This window comes from Vitis vinifera, chromosome 8, assembly GCF_030704535.1.
Source record: "Vitis vinifera cultivar Pinot Noir 40024 chromosome 8, ASM3070453v1".
NCBI classification, from domain to species: Eukaryota; Viridiplantae; Streptophyta; class Magnoliopsida; order Vitales; family Vitaceae; genus Vitis; species Vitis vinifera.
Genome location: NC_081812.1, coordinates 23,622,225 through 23,636,982, shown reverse-complemented (window position 1 = coordinate 23,636,982; position 14,758 = coordinate 23,622,225). Strand labels below are relative to the sequence as shown.

Sequence of the window (14,758 nt, the reverse complement as noted above, 5' to 3'; positions counted from 1 at the left end):
CTCCACTTAGTTAGGAATGAAGAGGCAAAGTTTAAGCTCTGGAAGGTCTGATCTGTCCAGCTTGGGCAAAAGTGTTGGAATTTTTATATGTGGACTTACATAATCAATTTAATAATGTCATAAATCAATGTTATTTATTTTTGCATTGTGGTCTATAATGGGACTGGACACATATTGTTGCTTGATTTTTTATGGGCTCACCCTAATTCACTTGACTGGCCTATTAAGTCAAGTGGTGGTCCAAATAATGTGTGTGATATATATATAAAAGAAAAGAAGTAGCTCTCTTGGAGGTGGACCCCTTGCTCCTTCCTCCTTTGGCTGAAAGAGAGCGCGCACTCTCGTTTTGGACTGAATCTGGGTATAGAAGGGAAGAGCTCATTAACCCGTAATTCTCTCACCATCAAGCACTGGAGGAGCATCCTGAATACCAGAAAAGAGTAAGAAATGGCCTTTCACGGAATTAACCAAGGTGAACGTTTCCGTTTTTGCCGTTCAATGCATGCTTAAATGTCAACATGTGATCCTATGCTGTTTAAATTTTCTTCAAAAATGGCATCCCATACTTAAACACCTATGATGAGCGGACCATTCGCTACCCAAACCCACTGATCAAGGCCAATGACACTACCAAGCTTGACCTAAAGAGCAACAAGATCACTGACTTCATCAAATTTGATGTTGGGAATGTTGTCATGGTGACTGGTGGAAGGAACAAGGGGTCGTGTTGGAGTCATCAAGAACAGGGAGAAGCACAAGGGGAACATTTGAGGCTGATATGATTTTCTTGGGCATACCAACAACCCACTCAAAAATGGAGATGAGGAACTTCAATTATTCGGCCAAGACCTTCCATTCTGTAATAATTATGGGAAAGTGGGCCATGAAAAAGACAATGAGGTTAATAACCTCTACTCATTCCACCACCAAGCTCATTCTTTATTTATTTATTTTTTTCTCTCACTATTTCCTCCATTTAACTTATTCCAACCCTCTTTCATGTGCATGCAACCCACTTTTCCATTTTAATTCTTCATTTTTTTTTAAATATTTTATTTTATTTTATTTTTTTATATCAAAGTTTAATTTTCCAAAATTTCAACCTTCAAATTTTATTTTTTTTTAAATTCCATCTTCAAAATTCAAATTTTCAAAATTCCATTCTCAAATAATTTTTCCAAAATTCCTATTCTCCAATGTATTTTTCAAGACTCCAATTTTCAAATTTAATTTTTAAGAAATCTAATTCTCAAACAATTCTTCAAAATTCCAATTTTTAAAACTTCCATTTTCCAAAGTTTCCATTTCCATTTTTTTTTTTTAAATTCCAATTCTTAAATTTAATTTTCAAAACTTCAATTTTCAAACAATGTTCGAACTTCACTTTTCAAATTTTAGTTTTTCAAATAATTTTAATTTGACTCCAATTTTCAAATATTTTTTAATTCTACCACTTTTCATCCTTCATTAGGGTTTTAAGTCACTAAAAATCTCATTTTAAATAAACTTGCTACCTTTCCTTTTAGATAAGCACTTTCACAAATTTTATTTGATTTTAAAATGATTTTCATGTTTTCCTTGATTTTTAATAAGCATAAAGGCAATTTTCATAATTCCAAAACAATGGAATTTGGGGATTAATTCATGCAAAATAAATTGGGCTTTGGTGGGGACCCAACATCAGTGATATTTTTTTCATTAACTGATTGATTGCTATGTATGATTGATTTGCTTTGTGACACATGCGATTATTCTGTGCTCGTTCACTAACCTTTGTTTCCATGAAGCAATCAGCTCATTACTCAGGTACACTCTTTGCCTCTCTTGTTCATTCGATTATTTTTAGATCGATATTCTTTTGGTATCCAGGTTTGATCAATTAATTGCCACACTTGTTTTAGTTAAATTAGTAAATACCCTTTTTTTTTTAGAGGGGTGCTACAGCTTTCACCGTACCTTACCAATAAGTAACCTAACCCCCAAACCCATATTTGGTTTTTCGCAGACTATCTTTTCCAAATAAGGAGTCACACGTAGGGTTTTTTTTTTCTTATTTTGTTTGCCCTTTAAAAATAAAACAAAAATAAATGGCGACTCCAAGTTATTTTCTAAATAAATAAATATTTTTCAAATAAAAAACGAGTTTGCACTATTTGAGTGGGAAACGCATGAGCCAAAATGCGGGGTTCACAAAATGGAGACTCCGCTGGGGATCACTAGAGGGTCAAGCTCGAACTTAAGATGAGGCAAATGTGGCATTTGATTGGTCGATCAGTGGATACCCACCTCTCTTTGTGCTTTCATTTGCTTGAATGTTGATTACACATTGAGAGCTCTTGATATCATTATCCTTGATGCATGTTTGGTTATTGTATTCATTTGGGATATTAACATGTTGATTATGTTGATTAAATATCTTGATTGAGGATTCTAATGTGACGATTTTTTTGTACTTCATTGTTATACCCATTTAGATCATTGACACGTTGATTGTGTTGATTGATTATCTTGTCTGTCTTAGCATAGTGACTTTGATCTTGCCATGATTGTTCTACTCATCTCACATGTATAGACTCATAGTTGTATATTTTTCAACTTGATGTGTTGATCCTTTTAGTTGTATATTATCATGATTGTTATGGAGCATGTTATCCTTGCCAAATATTCATTTCGATTAGCTTGTGTGTAGATTTAGATTATAAATACTTGTTTTGCATGATTGCCTGTTTCATGATCACTCTTCTATGTGATTGCATGTTGTTTGTCTGTGTGGACCGCACATCTATCCTCTTACCTTCAACCCTCTGGTTTCGATCACTTTCTTCATTTTGACTCTTACTTTTGCAAGTGCGAGGCCTTGTGTGTGTTTGTTCCTTTGATCGAGCTAGTGGTTAGAAGTAGGGTCTAGCGACGGGCTATATCGATGTTTGGGAGCATTCTGGAGGTGGTCGACATATTGATACTGATTGAAGTCTGAATTTTGAAAACCTGTATAGCTCAGAGCTAGATTTCAGGATATTTTTATGACCAGTGTGTTTTCTTTTAGTTTCATAGGATTTTCGGATGCACCCACACCGTTCATTGTGCACCTTCGATTACCACTTAGTGATGAGAACTGTGATATCTTTCACCACAGGAAACCTCCTAGGATGTTGAGGCAGTGCATGTGTGGAGATGATGACCACATTGCATGGAAGTGTCCCGTATATTCGGGAGGCGTGCAGAGGGTTGCGTACTGTCGGAGGGTACGATCGCTTCTGTTAAGGATCTTTTAAATTCCACTCATGTCTTTTAGGGCCACCTTGACCTTGTAGAATGAGCTTAAATCCTTTGATTAGGATTCCTTCCTCACACGTGGGTACATTTGAGAGCCTTTAGAGTCGCCTTAGTCACCACCTAGGTTCAGTTTTTTCTCTTTTGGCTTCCATTTGAGAGTGCTCAGAGATTGGTACGAGTTTCGGTATCAGTTGGATCACCTTTTGTCATGTCGTCTTAGATTATGTTTTGCACTCAATGAGTTTAACATGTTTTCTTCCTAGGGCTTTCGTCTTTCTTTCTTGGCTCGACACATCATTTCACTTTGCCATCACTTACTTGATGCTTTGGGATATGTTCATTGATCATGATCATCTTTTTACACTATACACCTATCACCGGGCCCAGTACATCATTCTTCGTTTAATCCTTGATTCGATTTTTGACTCGATGCTCATATTTTTATTACAGAAATGTAAAAGGCACGTTTTTACATTCACACACTTTTTGAGAGAGTTGTCTCATTTTATCATTTTTTTCTTTTATGGAGCTCAGGTTGAAAATTGAGTTAAGGACATGTGGTTATAGATGGAATATCAATCTCGTGGTAGTATGTTTCTCACACCTCCTTCATCTTGGATTATTGATAGGAATTCTCTAGTCACATTTGTAGTCATCTCATAGTGGACACCTTTATGGCTCCAGAGTTCTCATCATACATCCAGATTTTGGATTGCCACCTCAAGACCATGTGCTTGCATGTTGTACTATTGTCTTTTAGAGTTTTATCCTGTGTCCTTCATTCATTTTTGTTTGCATGGTAAGGAGTCATTTTAGGAGTTGGTTGAGTCTGGAGTCACATTCTTGGAGGAGAGTTGGAGGTTAATTGATCAGAGCAGATTCACATAAGAGTTCAGACAGTTCAGTTGAGATGTCAGACAAGTTAGTTTCCATACTTGCTTCTATTTAGGAGTTCATGGTAGGAGTCAATAGACGTTTGGATCAGATAGAGAGTTCTCGCCAAGATCCTCATCCAATTGGCATGGTCACTGATGAGATAGTTCCTCATGCATCTCAGACAGCACAGGCTCTTCAACCTGGGGTTTCACTTGGTATTCCATTCCATCTGGCAGATCATTATGAGACCATTCCACCACCCAATGACACAATGCCACCTCCCATTGTTCCTACTACTGATGATACTATATTGGTCAAGTAAGAGGCCAGGGTTGAGAGGCTTGAGTCCAGGATGAAATAGATCAGATTGCAGGATGGAGGTTTGACTTGGGATGATAGAGATGGCATATCGACCACTAGCTTACCCGCCAAGTTTCGCATGCCAGACATTGAGCGCTATAGTGGGATTGGTTGTCCCAAGATCCACTTGAGACTATACAACACGGTCATGAGAGCACACGGGATAGATGATGCACAATTGGTAACCCTCTTTCCCATGTCACTTAGTGGGGCATGTCAGAGATGGTTTGCCTCAGTTGAGCCTTCGAGACTTTGCACATGGGAGAATGTGGCTCATAAGTTCCTAACTCAGTTTGCTTTCAGTTTTGACATTGATGTATCTAGACGAGAGTTGGAGGCCACCAGACATAGGTCAGATGAGTCTATTTCGTCATTTGTCAGTCGTTGGAGGACAAAGGTGGTTGGTATAATAGACCGGCCTAAGGATAAGAACTCATGAGTTCTCTTGCTCATTTTTGCTAGAGATGAGCTCTCACAAAAAGCTGGGTTGAGAAGATTTTGAGTTAGAGAGAGAAAAAAAACCAGGAAAGGGAAGCAAGAATGGAGTGGGTTCAGGGATGCAGGGATGCAGGGATGGTGGCACTAGAGGTGAGCAGTGCAAAGATCTTCTTCCAGAGTAACCAAACCCTAGAAAATGGCTAGAGGGTTGAAGAAGCATTTGAAGAGGCTCAATGCACCGAAGCATTGAATGCTAGACAAGCTTGGAGGTGTATTTGCTCCAAAGCCTTTATCTGAACCTCACAAATCCAGGGAATGCCTGCCATTGATCCTCATTTTACGGAACAGATTGAAGTATGCTCTCACATATCGTGAAGTCATTGTCATCTTGATGCAACAACATGTTCTTGTTGATGGAAAAGTTATGACAAATAAAACATATCCTTTTGGTTTCATGGATGTTGTTTCAATTCCAAAGACAAATGAGAACTTCTGTCTTCTTTACGACACCAAGGGTCGGTTCCGACTCCACTTAATTAGGGATGAAGAGGCAAAGTTTAAGCTCTAAAAAGGTTCAATCCGTTCAGTTTGGGCAAAAAGGCATCCCATACTTAAACACCTATGATAGGTGGACCATTCGCTACCCAGACCCACTGATCAAAGCCAATGACACTAGCAAGCTTGACTTAGAGAGCAACAAGATCACCAACTTCATCAAATTTGATGTTGGAAATGTTGTCATGGTGATTGGTGGAAGGAACAAGGGTCGTGTTGGAGTCATCAAGAATGGGGAGAAGCACAAAGGAAGCATTTAAGGCTGATATGATTTTCTTAGGCATACTAGCAACCCACTAGAAAATGGAGATGAGGAACTTTAATTATTCAGCCAAGACCTTCCAATCTGCAAGAATTATGGGAAAGTGGGTCATGAAAAAAACAATGAGTTTAATAACCTCCACTTATTCCACAACCAAGCTCATTATTTATTTATTTTTTTTTTCTCTCTCACTATTTCCTCCACTTAACTTCTTCCAACCCTTTTTCATGTGCGTGCAGACCACTTTTCCATTTTAATTCTTCATTTTTTTTTTCATTTTTTTTATATGAAAGTTTAATTTTCAAAATTTCAATCTTCAAATATAATTTCAAAAAAAATTTCATCTTCAAAATTCGAATTTTCAAAATTCCGTTCTCAAATAATTTCCAAAATTCCTATTCTCTAATATATTTTTCAAGACTCTAATTTTCAAATTTAATTTTTAAGAAATCCAATTCGCAAACAATTCTTCAAAATTCCAATTTTCAAAACTTCCATTTGCCAAAGTTCCAATTTCCAAATTTAATTTTTTTTTAAAATTCCAATTCTTAAATTTAATTTTCAAAACTCTAATTTTCAAATAATTTTCCAAGCTTCACTTTTCAAATTTGAGTTTTTCAAATAATTTTAATTTCACTCCAATTTTCAAATATTTTTTAATTCCACCACTTTTCAACCTTCATTAGGGTTTTAAGTCACTAAAAATCTCGTTTTAAATAAACTTGCTACCTTTCCTTTTAGGTAAGCAATTTCACAAATTTTCTTTAATTTTAAAATGATTTTCATGTTTTCTTTGATTTTTAATAAGCATGAATATAATTCTCATAATTTCAAAACAATGGAATTTTGGGATTAATTCATGCAAAATAAATTGGGTTTTGGTAGGGGCCCAACATCAGTGATATTTTTTTCATTGACTGATTGATTGCTATGTTTGATTGATTTGCTTTGTGACACATGTGATTATTTTGTGTTTGTTCACTAACATTTGTTTTCAATGAAGCAATCAGCTCATTACTCAGGTACACTCTTTGCCTCTCTTGTTCATTCAATTATTTTTAGATCGATATTCTTTTGGTATACAGGTTTGATCAATTAAGTGTCACACTTGTTTTAGCTTGATTAGTATAGACCCATTTTTTTTTTGCTTAAAGGGGTGCTACGATTTTCACCATACCTTACCAATAAGTAACCTGACCCCAAAGCCTATATTTGGTTTTTCACAAATCATATTTTCCAAATAAGTAGTCACACTTAAGGTTTTCTTTTTTATTTTGTTTGTCCTTTAAAAATAAAATAAAAATAAGTGGCGACTCCAAGTTATTTTCTAAAAAAATAAATATTTTTCAAATAAAAAGCAAATTCGCTTCATTTGAGTGGGAAACGCATGAACCGAAATACGAGGTCCACACTTAAGTTTAAGTATTGAATTTAATTTAATAATTTGATAATGAGAACAATTGAAACGTGAAAATGATTTTTTTTTTTTTTTTTTTACGGATTTGGTTTTATTCTTATTATATGAGATTTTTAAATTTTAAATATGTTATACAATACTTTATGAAACTGAATTATAAATAAATATTTAATTTTATTAATTTTTTTATGATTAAGATTTGGAATTGGAGTAAGGTATCTATTAAAAAAAATTAACTATTCTATTAAATAAATGATAATTAAAACATTGAATAGGATATCATATCTCATTTGATAAGATATATATATATAGTATTTGAAGGTATCATATCCAATATAATATGTTATGTTATAAATTTAATTTGTTAAATGAATAAAAAAATAATATAAAATATATATTATTTTTCAATGTTAAAATAAAAATTATATTACATTAAAATATTTCCATTTAAAAAAAATGAAATTTCACTTATGTTTAACAATATTAATGATTAAAACATTTAAACTTTACAAATATTTTTTTAATTATGTTATTTAATATATATCCTATATTGATATTATTTTCTAAATATTATTTTAAAATTTTTAATCATAAATTAAATTTATAATTAAAAAAATTATTTTATAAAATGAGTATATTAAAAAATAAGAAATGTTAAAAACTAAATTTTTGATATATAGGATACGTGTATATCTTACTATGAAATTAACATATCATATGTGAAAGGAATAAAAAAAAAAAGTTGGATAATATATCTCATCACTTATCTTATTTTATGACTAGTTAAACATATAACTGAATAAATGATGAAATAACTTATTCTATTCCATTAATAACTAAATATGAGATAGGATTATCCCCTTTTTCATCTTATCTTATATTATATCCGAACAACCTAATATGACCTAAGATGATAATATTAGGAAAAAAAAAAAAAAACCTTTTTTATTTTGAGTGAGATGAAAAGTAAATAAAAATAGAAGATATATTTAATAAAATTTTAAACATATAGAAAGTAAGTGTATTTGGGCAAATTGAAGGGAGGTGAACGAAATTGAGGGGGTGAATAAGAAATGGTTTAATTTTCTTTGGCAACTATGCATCAATTATGTATTGCACTAATTTCTAGTATAAATTCAAGAACAGTTGATGGGTGCAGGAGGTAGTACCTAGATCTTCAAATCATGGCATAGGGCTCCTTTATTGGAAACGTAGACATAGAGGGAAGGTATCATTCCAATTTTCCACTCTCGTCTCAGTTTGTAAAAGAATATATATTTAATTTTCTTCTCATGTAAGTAATGAGTTTATTCTATTCGTGCTTATTGTGGGTAAAAGTGTTTGAGCATATAATAAAATTCGACTTGCTAAGAAGGAAAACATACAGCAAAGACAATTATAAATTTATAAATTTTAATTTTTTTGAACTTAAAACATAACTATTATTCCATGTTTTAATTATTTATTATTTTTATCACTCAGTGGAGCGGAGTAGACTGTAGAGGCTGTAGAGCATTACACGCGATCTCCTAACCGAATCTGTAACGGAGTGGACCATTCCACGCGATGTCCTAACCAGCGCGCGTGAGTATTGGGTTTGAACTTTGAACTTTTAAGTTTTAACGCTCTATAAATCAGAGTGGCTGATATGTGGTGGGAGCATAGTTGGGACTGTCAGTCAGCTTCTCAGTTCTCACCAACATGCATACCACCACCCCTAACTTCCTCTTTCTCATCCTCTTTTCTCTTCTTCTCTCTTCCCTTTTCACCATTGCCACATCTTCTGAATCTGAAACTGGTATGCCCACTTCAAATTGTTCTTTTTCCATCTACTTTTGCTTTAATGTACCTTCGTTTTTCGGGTGCCAGGAGTCTGGTCCGTTTTTCATGTTCTTGGGTTTTCTCAAAATACAATTTAACTTCAAAGTTCCATTGCAATCCCCATTTTTCCAGGTTTAGATCAGATTTTCAGTAATGTCTGCGTGAGTGTCTGTTGTTTTTTTTCGATCACATAATCCGAAATGCCCATTTGTCAAAATTGGCAAAGAAGGTGAAATGAATTCAAAGAATTTCCTTCAAAGGTTCATTTAATGATTTCATCTTACTAATCCCTCTGACCACATATCTGGAAGGGGGTTACTATTTAGCTCATTGTTTAGCTATTTGCTAACATCAGCCATCTTCTTCACCCATTGACTACCCTGAGTATCAACGGAGAGTCTGTTATGATTTTGATGAGATGATCCAAATCTTCATTCTCCCATTTCACATTTTGATTCATATAACACTTGGTTTGTTGATTTGTTAATACAAGAAAACAGTTCCATCGAGGTAGTGGCAGGAGCTGTGGTATCCTATTGTTTCTATGTTCAGTTTTTAATATTTGTTTTTGTTTGAGAATAAAGAAAGGAATATTAAGGTGAATAAGTAGATTTGGCCGATGATAACTTTTATAAATTGGTAAAGTTTTCATTTCTTTATGATTTAACTTTTCATCCAGGATCTGCTGGCTCTCTCTTATTTATGAATGAAGGAAGAAGAGGAGAGATTCTCTCTCCCTTTCAATGTTTCACTGGCATGAAAACAAGTTTATATTATTTTTGATGTCTCATTATATGATTTTAGTACCTTTAGTATTCAAAAATGGCATTTATTCTGGTTTTGTAAATAATACCCACACCGCCTAACCCTCCACGTGATACAATGAGCTATAAATGCATTGAATTCCAGTCTGCAAACCTTTTACTTTCTTTTATGTCATGTTCATCTGATTTTTCTTTTTCATTCTTTGACTGGGTGGGGGATAGAAGATGAAACTCAATTTAGTTACATTGAAGATACCGGCAAAGGACCAAAGAGATGGGGCCAGATTAACCCTGATTGGAAAGCCTGTGGTAATGGGGCAATGCAGTCTCCAATTGATCTTCTTGATGCAAGGGTGCAGGTTTTGCCTAATCTTGAAAAATTAAAGAGGGATTATAAACCGGCTCCTGCTGTTGTGAAAAACAGAGGACATGATGTCACGGTAAGCTGCCGCGTTTAGTCTATAATTCCCTCTTCACATTCATGATCTTTAGTAGGAGAAAAACAATTTAATAACTTCAATCTAATCCACGTTGTCAGGTGGAATGGAAAGGATATGCAGGAAAGATTAACATCAATGGGACTTATTTCAAACTGCAACAGTGCCATTGGCATTCACCTTCGGAGCACACCTTTAATGGATCGAGGTTAGACTTCTATTCTTCATTCAATATTTTTATTGCCTATCCAGGAAAAAAAAAAAAAAAGAGAACCAAAAAAAGGGTCTAGAATTGCTCTTCCTACTTTTTTTTTTTTTTTTTTTTTTTAACTCCATTTTCGGTTGCAGGTACAACTTAGAGCTGCATGTCATTCATTTAAGCTCTGATGAGAAGATTGCTGTTATTGGAATCACCTACAAATATGGAAGAGCTGACCCTTTCCTCACAAGGGTACGGCAGTTAGATGGGTTTCTCTTGCTTTTGATTTTGCTCCCTCGTATAAACATTCCGACTTAAATATTAGCTATGCATGTGTCTGTATCTGTGAAAGTCTTATTCATGCTACATACTCCTTAAAAAGAAGCTGATTATTCTTGATTGGTGCATTTGGAAGCCACAGCAAAATGGAACAACGGAATGTTTAGCTTGCATGTTTGTCATGTGCTATCATCAAGGTTCCCGTGTTCAAATAGTCATAAGGCTATGAATTTTCTCTCCTTCACTTTGTTTCTAGCAACCAAAAAGGCCAAAAGAATGATGTTTGGATATGGAAATGACAATTTGTCTCAATCTAACTATAGGACTTAAATGTATTTAAGCCTAGAAAGACAAACATGATGTTAACAAATCAATCTGGCTTTTAAATACCATGTTGGTGAGGCAAATTCTCTCTTTTTTGACTTTTGCTTCTTGCAGATGCTCCGCCACATTGATTCACTCCCGGTTGGGGAAGAAAAGGAATTGGGGATTGTTAACCCGGGTGATATTAAGTTCGGGAGCAGAAAGTACTATAGATATATTGGTTCTCTCACAGTTCCTCCATGTACAGAGGGTGTTATTTGGACAATAAGCAAGAAGGTTCGAGTCTTGTACCTTTTTCCTTCATCACATTAATCCCATAGATGGCCTTTCCAACAAGCTGTTAACAAAAATACCCTTTTGTCTTTTGTAGGTGAGGACAGCCACAAGGGAGCAAGTGAGAGCCTTGAGGAAGGCTGTTCAAGATGTAAGTGCTTCTAAATCGGGATAACCACTACTAGAAAAAATATCTTCTGCTTGAGCTTATTAAAATGAACCATAAAAAAATTATGAAACTTAGGCCTGTCTTGCTTTTTATAGAAATGTTGAAAGATAATCATACCTAGACAGTATGATTTTCCTTGAAGGCATCTTTCTATAAAAGTTGCTTCCTTGCACCGACATGGTGCTACAATTTGAGAGGTTGGGGGGTGGAAATGGATACAACTAGGAATACAATGTGAGTAGGTGGTGAAGGGTGATGCTAGGATTTATGTTGTTTGAGGCTACTTTAACATCCATATATGCCATCTCAAACATGCCAAAACACATTTAAATTCTTGTGTTTTTCAGGGATATGAGGCAAATGCAAGGCCAAGTCAGGAAGTGGATGGAAGAACAGTTTTGTTGTATAAACCAAGTCTGCGTAGAGGTTCTACTTAGCCTCAAATGGAATGGAAAAGCCCAATAATAAATATATTTTCTATCAATGTTGTTGTATGATTCCAGTTGTGAAAAAACCGTCTAGCAGATACAAATTACAATAAAATATTTCAAACAGAAATCAATAGAGGCATTTCTATTTTACAAATGATGTACTATTCCATTTGGGTAATGGGTAATTATGGAATTTGGAAAAAGATAAAAAGATAAAACGAGCTAAACGATGATACAGCCTTGAATACGTTAATTGATAAGGCTGAGATGGAGAGGCATTGAACTGGGAGGGAGAGTTTCTATCAAATTGTATAACCATAACTGTAGGTGGAATATTCATTATGGATTATATATGGGAATTTTTCCCATTACAGTATTTTCAGAATACCATGTATTTGTTGAAATATTTTTAATTTTTTACTCGACCAGTCAACCTCCCAATAAAGCATATTTTCAGACTACCATATATATTGAGACTAAAAAATTATGGTTTGATTTTTACTCAAATCAGTCTCCATTCAAAATCAAGCCAATAATTTCTTTTTCACAAAAAAGGAAATGTTGCGTCTTCTTTAATAGGTATCCCTGTCTGCCCAACATTTTATTTCCATGGGTGCATGAAATTAATAAAGGAATTCATCCCTGGACAATGCAAGAATTCTCGGGCCCATGTGTACTATACTACTATATAAGAAGTTTGTGAATTTGAAGCCATTGGCATTGCCACAATGCAGAGCAGCAATCGTAACTTCACCTTTCTCTTCCGCATATCTCTTCTTCTCTTTTCCCTTCTCATTCTCTGCACATCTATTACAATTGCAGATGAAGTGGGTATGCTCCCTTTCTTTTTCCACCTCCCTTGTCCACTACTATGACTTTTATCATGATTCGTAATTTTATTTTTTTTTAGAATCGAAATAAATCTGATGTCATGTCTTTTAATTTTGTGCAAAATTACCAGCATTCTATCTCCGAATTTGAGAGCCTATTTTGGAGTGTCTAGCATGTTCGAGAAGCCAAGCCATCCTCTGGGTTTTTGGTTTTCTCATCTAATTTAGTGATACGAAATTTCAGAGCATTTTCTTCTTGGACAAGTATATCTAAGACTCTTAAGGTGCATGATGCATAGAATAAGGGAAGAATATGTAGAGGAACAAAGGGAACAAAAATTTAAGAAATATATTCTATGTTTTAATAATTTCAATTGTTAATTGTCAGAATATATAAGTACAGAGAGAGAGAATGACGGAATAGAATATCAACTGAAAAGTGATTTATATGTTTGTTTTGGCAAGGCAAAAAGGGCCAAAATTCTATATAAATATGGATTCTCAATCGAATGTAGTTGGTTCTTCTTTCTGGAAAATGAAATTGATCTATTTAAATTTTGGTTTAACCTTGTATTGTCTCCTATGTATTTTTATGTAAGATTTGGTTTACATGGATGAAAAAAACAGAGGATGAAAGTGAATTTAGTTACATAGAAGGAAGTGAGACAGGGCCTGAGAAATGGGGTACGATAAAAGCAGAGTGGAAGACTTGTGGTAAAGGGAAACGGCAGTCTCCAATCGATCTTCGGAATCGGAGGGTTTCTATATTTCCTGATTTTGGACAATTGAAGAGGAAGTATAGACCAGCTCATGCTGTGCTGAAAAACAGAGGCCATGATGTTGCAGTAAGCTAACATTCAGAGTCCATAATATCTGTGTTATTGTGTTCGTCTATGATTTTTAGTGTAAACCCATTTGAGTTTCTGAGGTGAGTGTTTGGGCAGGTGGAATGGAAAGGAAATGCAGGAAAAATTAAACTGCATGGGGTCCATTTCAAACTGGAGCAGCTCCATTGGCATACACCTTCAGAGCATACAGTCAATGGAACAAGGTTGGTTTTAATTTTTTTTATTGACTTAGGGTAGATTTTAATTTGCTAGTTGTCTTTCCTTTCTCCTCAATTTTGGTTGCAGCTTTCAAATGGAACTACATTTGGTACATAAAAGCGCTCGCGGGAAGATTGCTGTTATTGGAAAGACCTTCAAACTTGGACCACCCGATCCTTTTCTTGCAAAGGTATTAATTATAGATGGATTTGTTTTGGTTTCTTTGTTTCAGCATAAAGTGATGTTGTTAGTTTGTTCTTCTCTCTCGTAGATGATTGATCACGTAACTGGTATACCAGCTGGGGAAGAAAAAGATATCGGGATTGTTGATGCCAACGATATCAAGCATTGGGGCAGAAAGTACTACAGATATATAGGTTCTCTTACAACGCCCCCTTGCACAGAGGGTGTTATATGGACAATAAGCAAGAAGGTGGTTGAATCTGTCTGTAATAAATTTATTATTATTATACAGGACAATGACCAAACCAGCCTTTGATCTTGTGCAGGTTAACACAGTCTCAAAGGAGCAGGTGGAAAGCTTAAGGAGGGTGGTTCATGATGTAAGTAGTTCTTTCCGAATTGGGACTTTCCAAAGTAGAAACTAAACATGTGCTTTGGTGTTTCTTACCTTTCATTTTTCAGGGACATGAAGGAAATGCAAGGCCAGCCCAGAGACTGAATGGAAGACCAGTTTGGTTGTATATTCCATTTCAAATGGGACGTCCATCAAATTGAAGATGAGAGGAAGAATAATGGGGGTAGGAAGGCCAGGCTAGGCTTGTCTTGGCCCTTGGGGAATTGGATTCAATCCTTATCCTATTGATTTAAGCACAGTCACTGCCGAGTATCATGTTTCATAGTTTTAGACTTTTAGTTTTAAAAATCTAAAAATTACTTTTCTAATAATACAACTACTTTTCTGTTATTTAAATTATTTAATAGTAGACAAGATTGGAGTTCATGCTTTTTCTTTTAACGTTAACATATTATCAAATATT

At 34.7% G+C, this 14,758-nt stretch overlaps 2 protein-coding genes and 1 pseudogene across 3 annotated transcripts; all 3 read left to right on the top strand.

The window, feature by feature from the left end:
• Positions 1-5,102: 5,102 nt before the first annotated feature.
• Positions 5,103-5,765, top strand: LOC100257304 (small ribosomal subunit protein eS4-like; annotated as a pseudogene).
• A 3,061-nt stretch (positions 5,766-8,826) lies between these two features.
• On the top strand, positions 8,827-12,008 carry LOC100262418 (alpha carbonic anhydrase 4). Of its 2 annotated transcripts, none has more exons than XM_002278792.4 (7): positions 8,827-8,982; positions 9,992-10,209; positions 10,308-10,414; positions 10,555-10,657; positions 11,123-11,284; positions 11,379-11,432; positions 11,798-12,008. In XM_002278792.4, the coding sequence occupies exons 1-7, from the start codon at positions 8,886-8,888 to the stop codon at positions 11,885-11,887; spliced, it is 831 nt and encodes a 276-aa protein (XP_002278828.1). In that variant the 5' UTR covers positions 8,827-8,885; the 3' UTR covers positions 11,888-12,008. The 2 variants fall into 2 exon arrangements, with proteins under 2 accessions (XP_002278828.1, XP_059595320.1); XM_059739337.1 differs by having other exon boundaries at positions 8,852-8,982; positions 9,995-10,209.
• A 601-nt stretch (positions 12,009-12,609) lies between these two features.
• Positions 12,610-14,682, top strand: LOC100267571 (alpha carbonic anhydrase 4). The gene is made up of 7 exons (XM_002278779.4): positions 12,610-12,712; positions 13,339-13,556; positions 13,656-13,762; positions 13,845-13,947; positions 14,029-14,190; positions 14,267-14,320; positions 14,403-14,682. Exons 1-7 carry the CDS (start codon positions 12,610-12,612, stop codon positions 14,493-14,495), a joined length of 840 nt encoding a protein of 279 aa, XP_002278815.1. The 3' UTR covers positions 14,496-14,682.
• The last annotated feature ends 76 nt before the right edge of the window (positions 14,683-14,758 follow it).

What these genes read in the sequence shown, in the direction of transcription:
- LOC100262418 (XM_002278792.4), top strand. Translation starts at nt 8,886, where the DNA reads ATGCATACCACCACCCCTAACTTCCTCTTTCTCATCCTCTTTTCTCTT. An exon ending in ACAGAGGACATGATGTCACG is followed by an intron (nt 10,210 to 10,307) that starts GTAAGCTGCCGC and finishes CCACGTTGTCAG; the next exon opens with GTGGAATGGAAAGGATATGC. An exon ending in TTTGGACAATAAGCAAGAAG is followed by an intron (nt 11,285 to 11,378) that starts GTTCGAGTCTTG and finishes TGTCTTTTGTAG; the next exon opens with GTGAGGACAGCCACAAGGGA.
- LOC100267571 (XM_002278779.4), top strand. Translation starts at nt 12,610, where the DNA reads ATGCAGAGCAGCAATCGTAACTTCACCTTTCTCTTCCGCATATCTCTT. An exon ending in CATACAGTCAATGGAACAAG is followed by an intron (nt 13,763 to 13,844) that starts GTTGGTTTTAAT and finishes TTTTGGTTGCAG; the next exon opens with CTTTCAAATGGAACTACATT. An exon ending in TATGGACAATAAGCAAGAAG is followed by an intron (nt 14,191 to 14,266) that starts GTGGTTGAATCT and finishes GATCTTGTGCAG; the next exon opens with GTTAACACAGTCTCAAAGGA.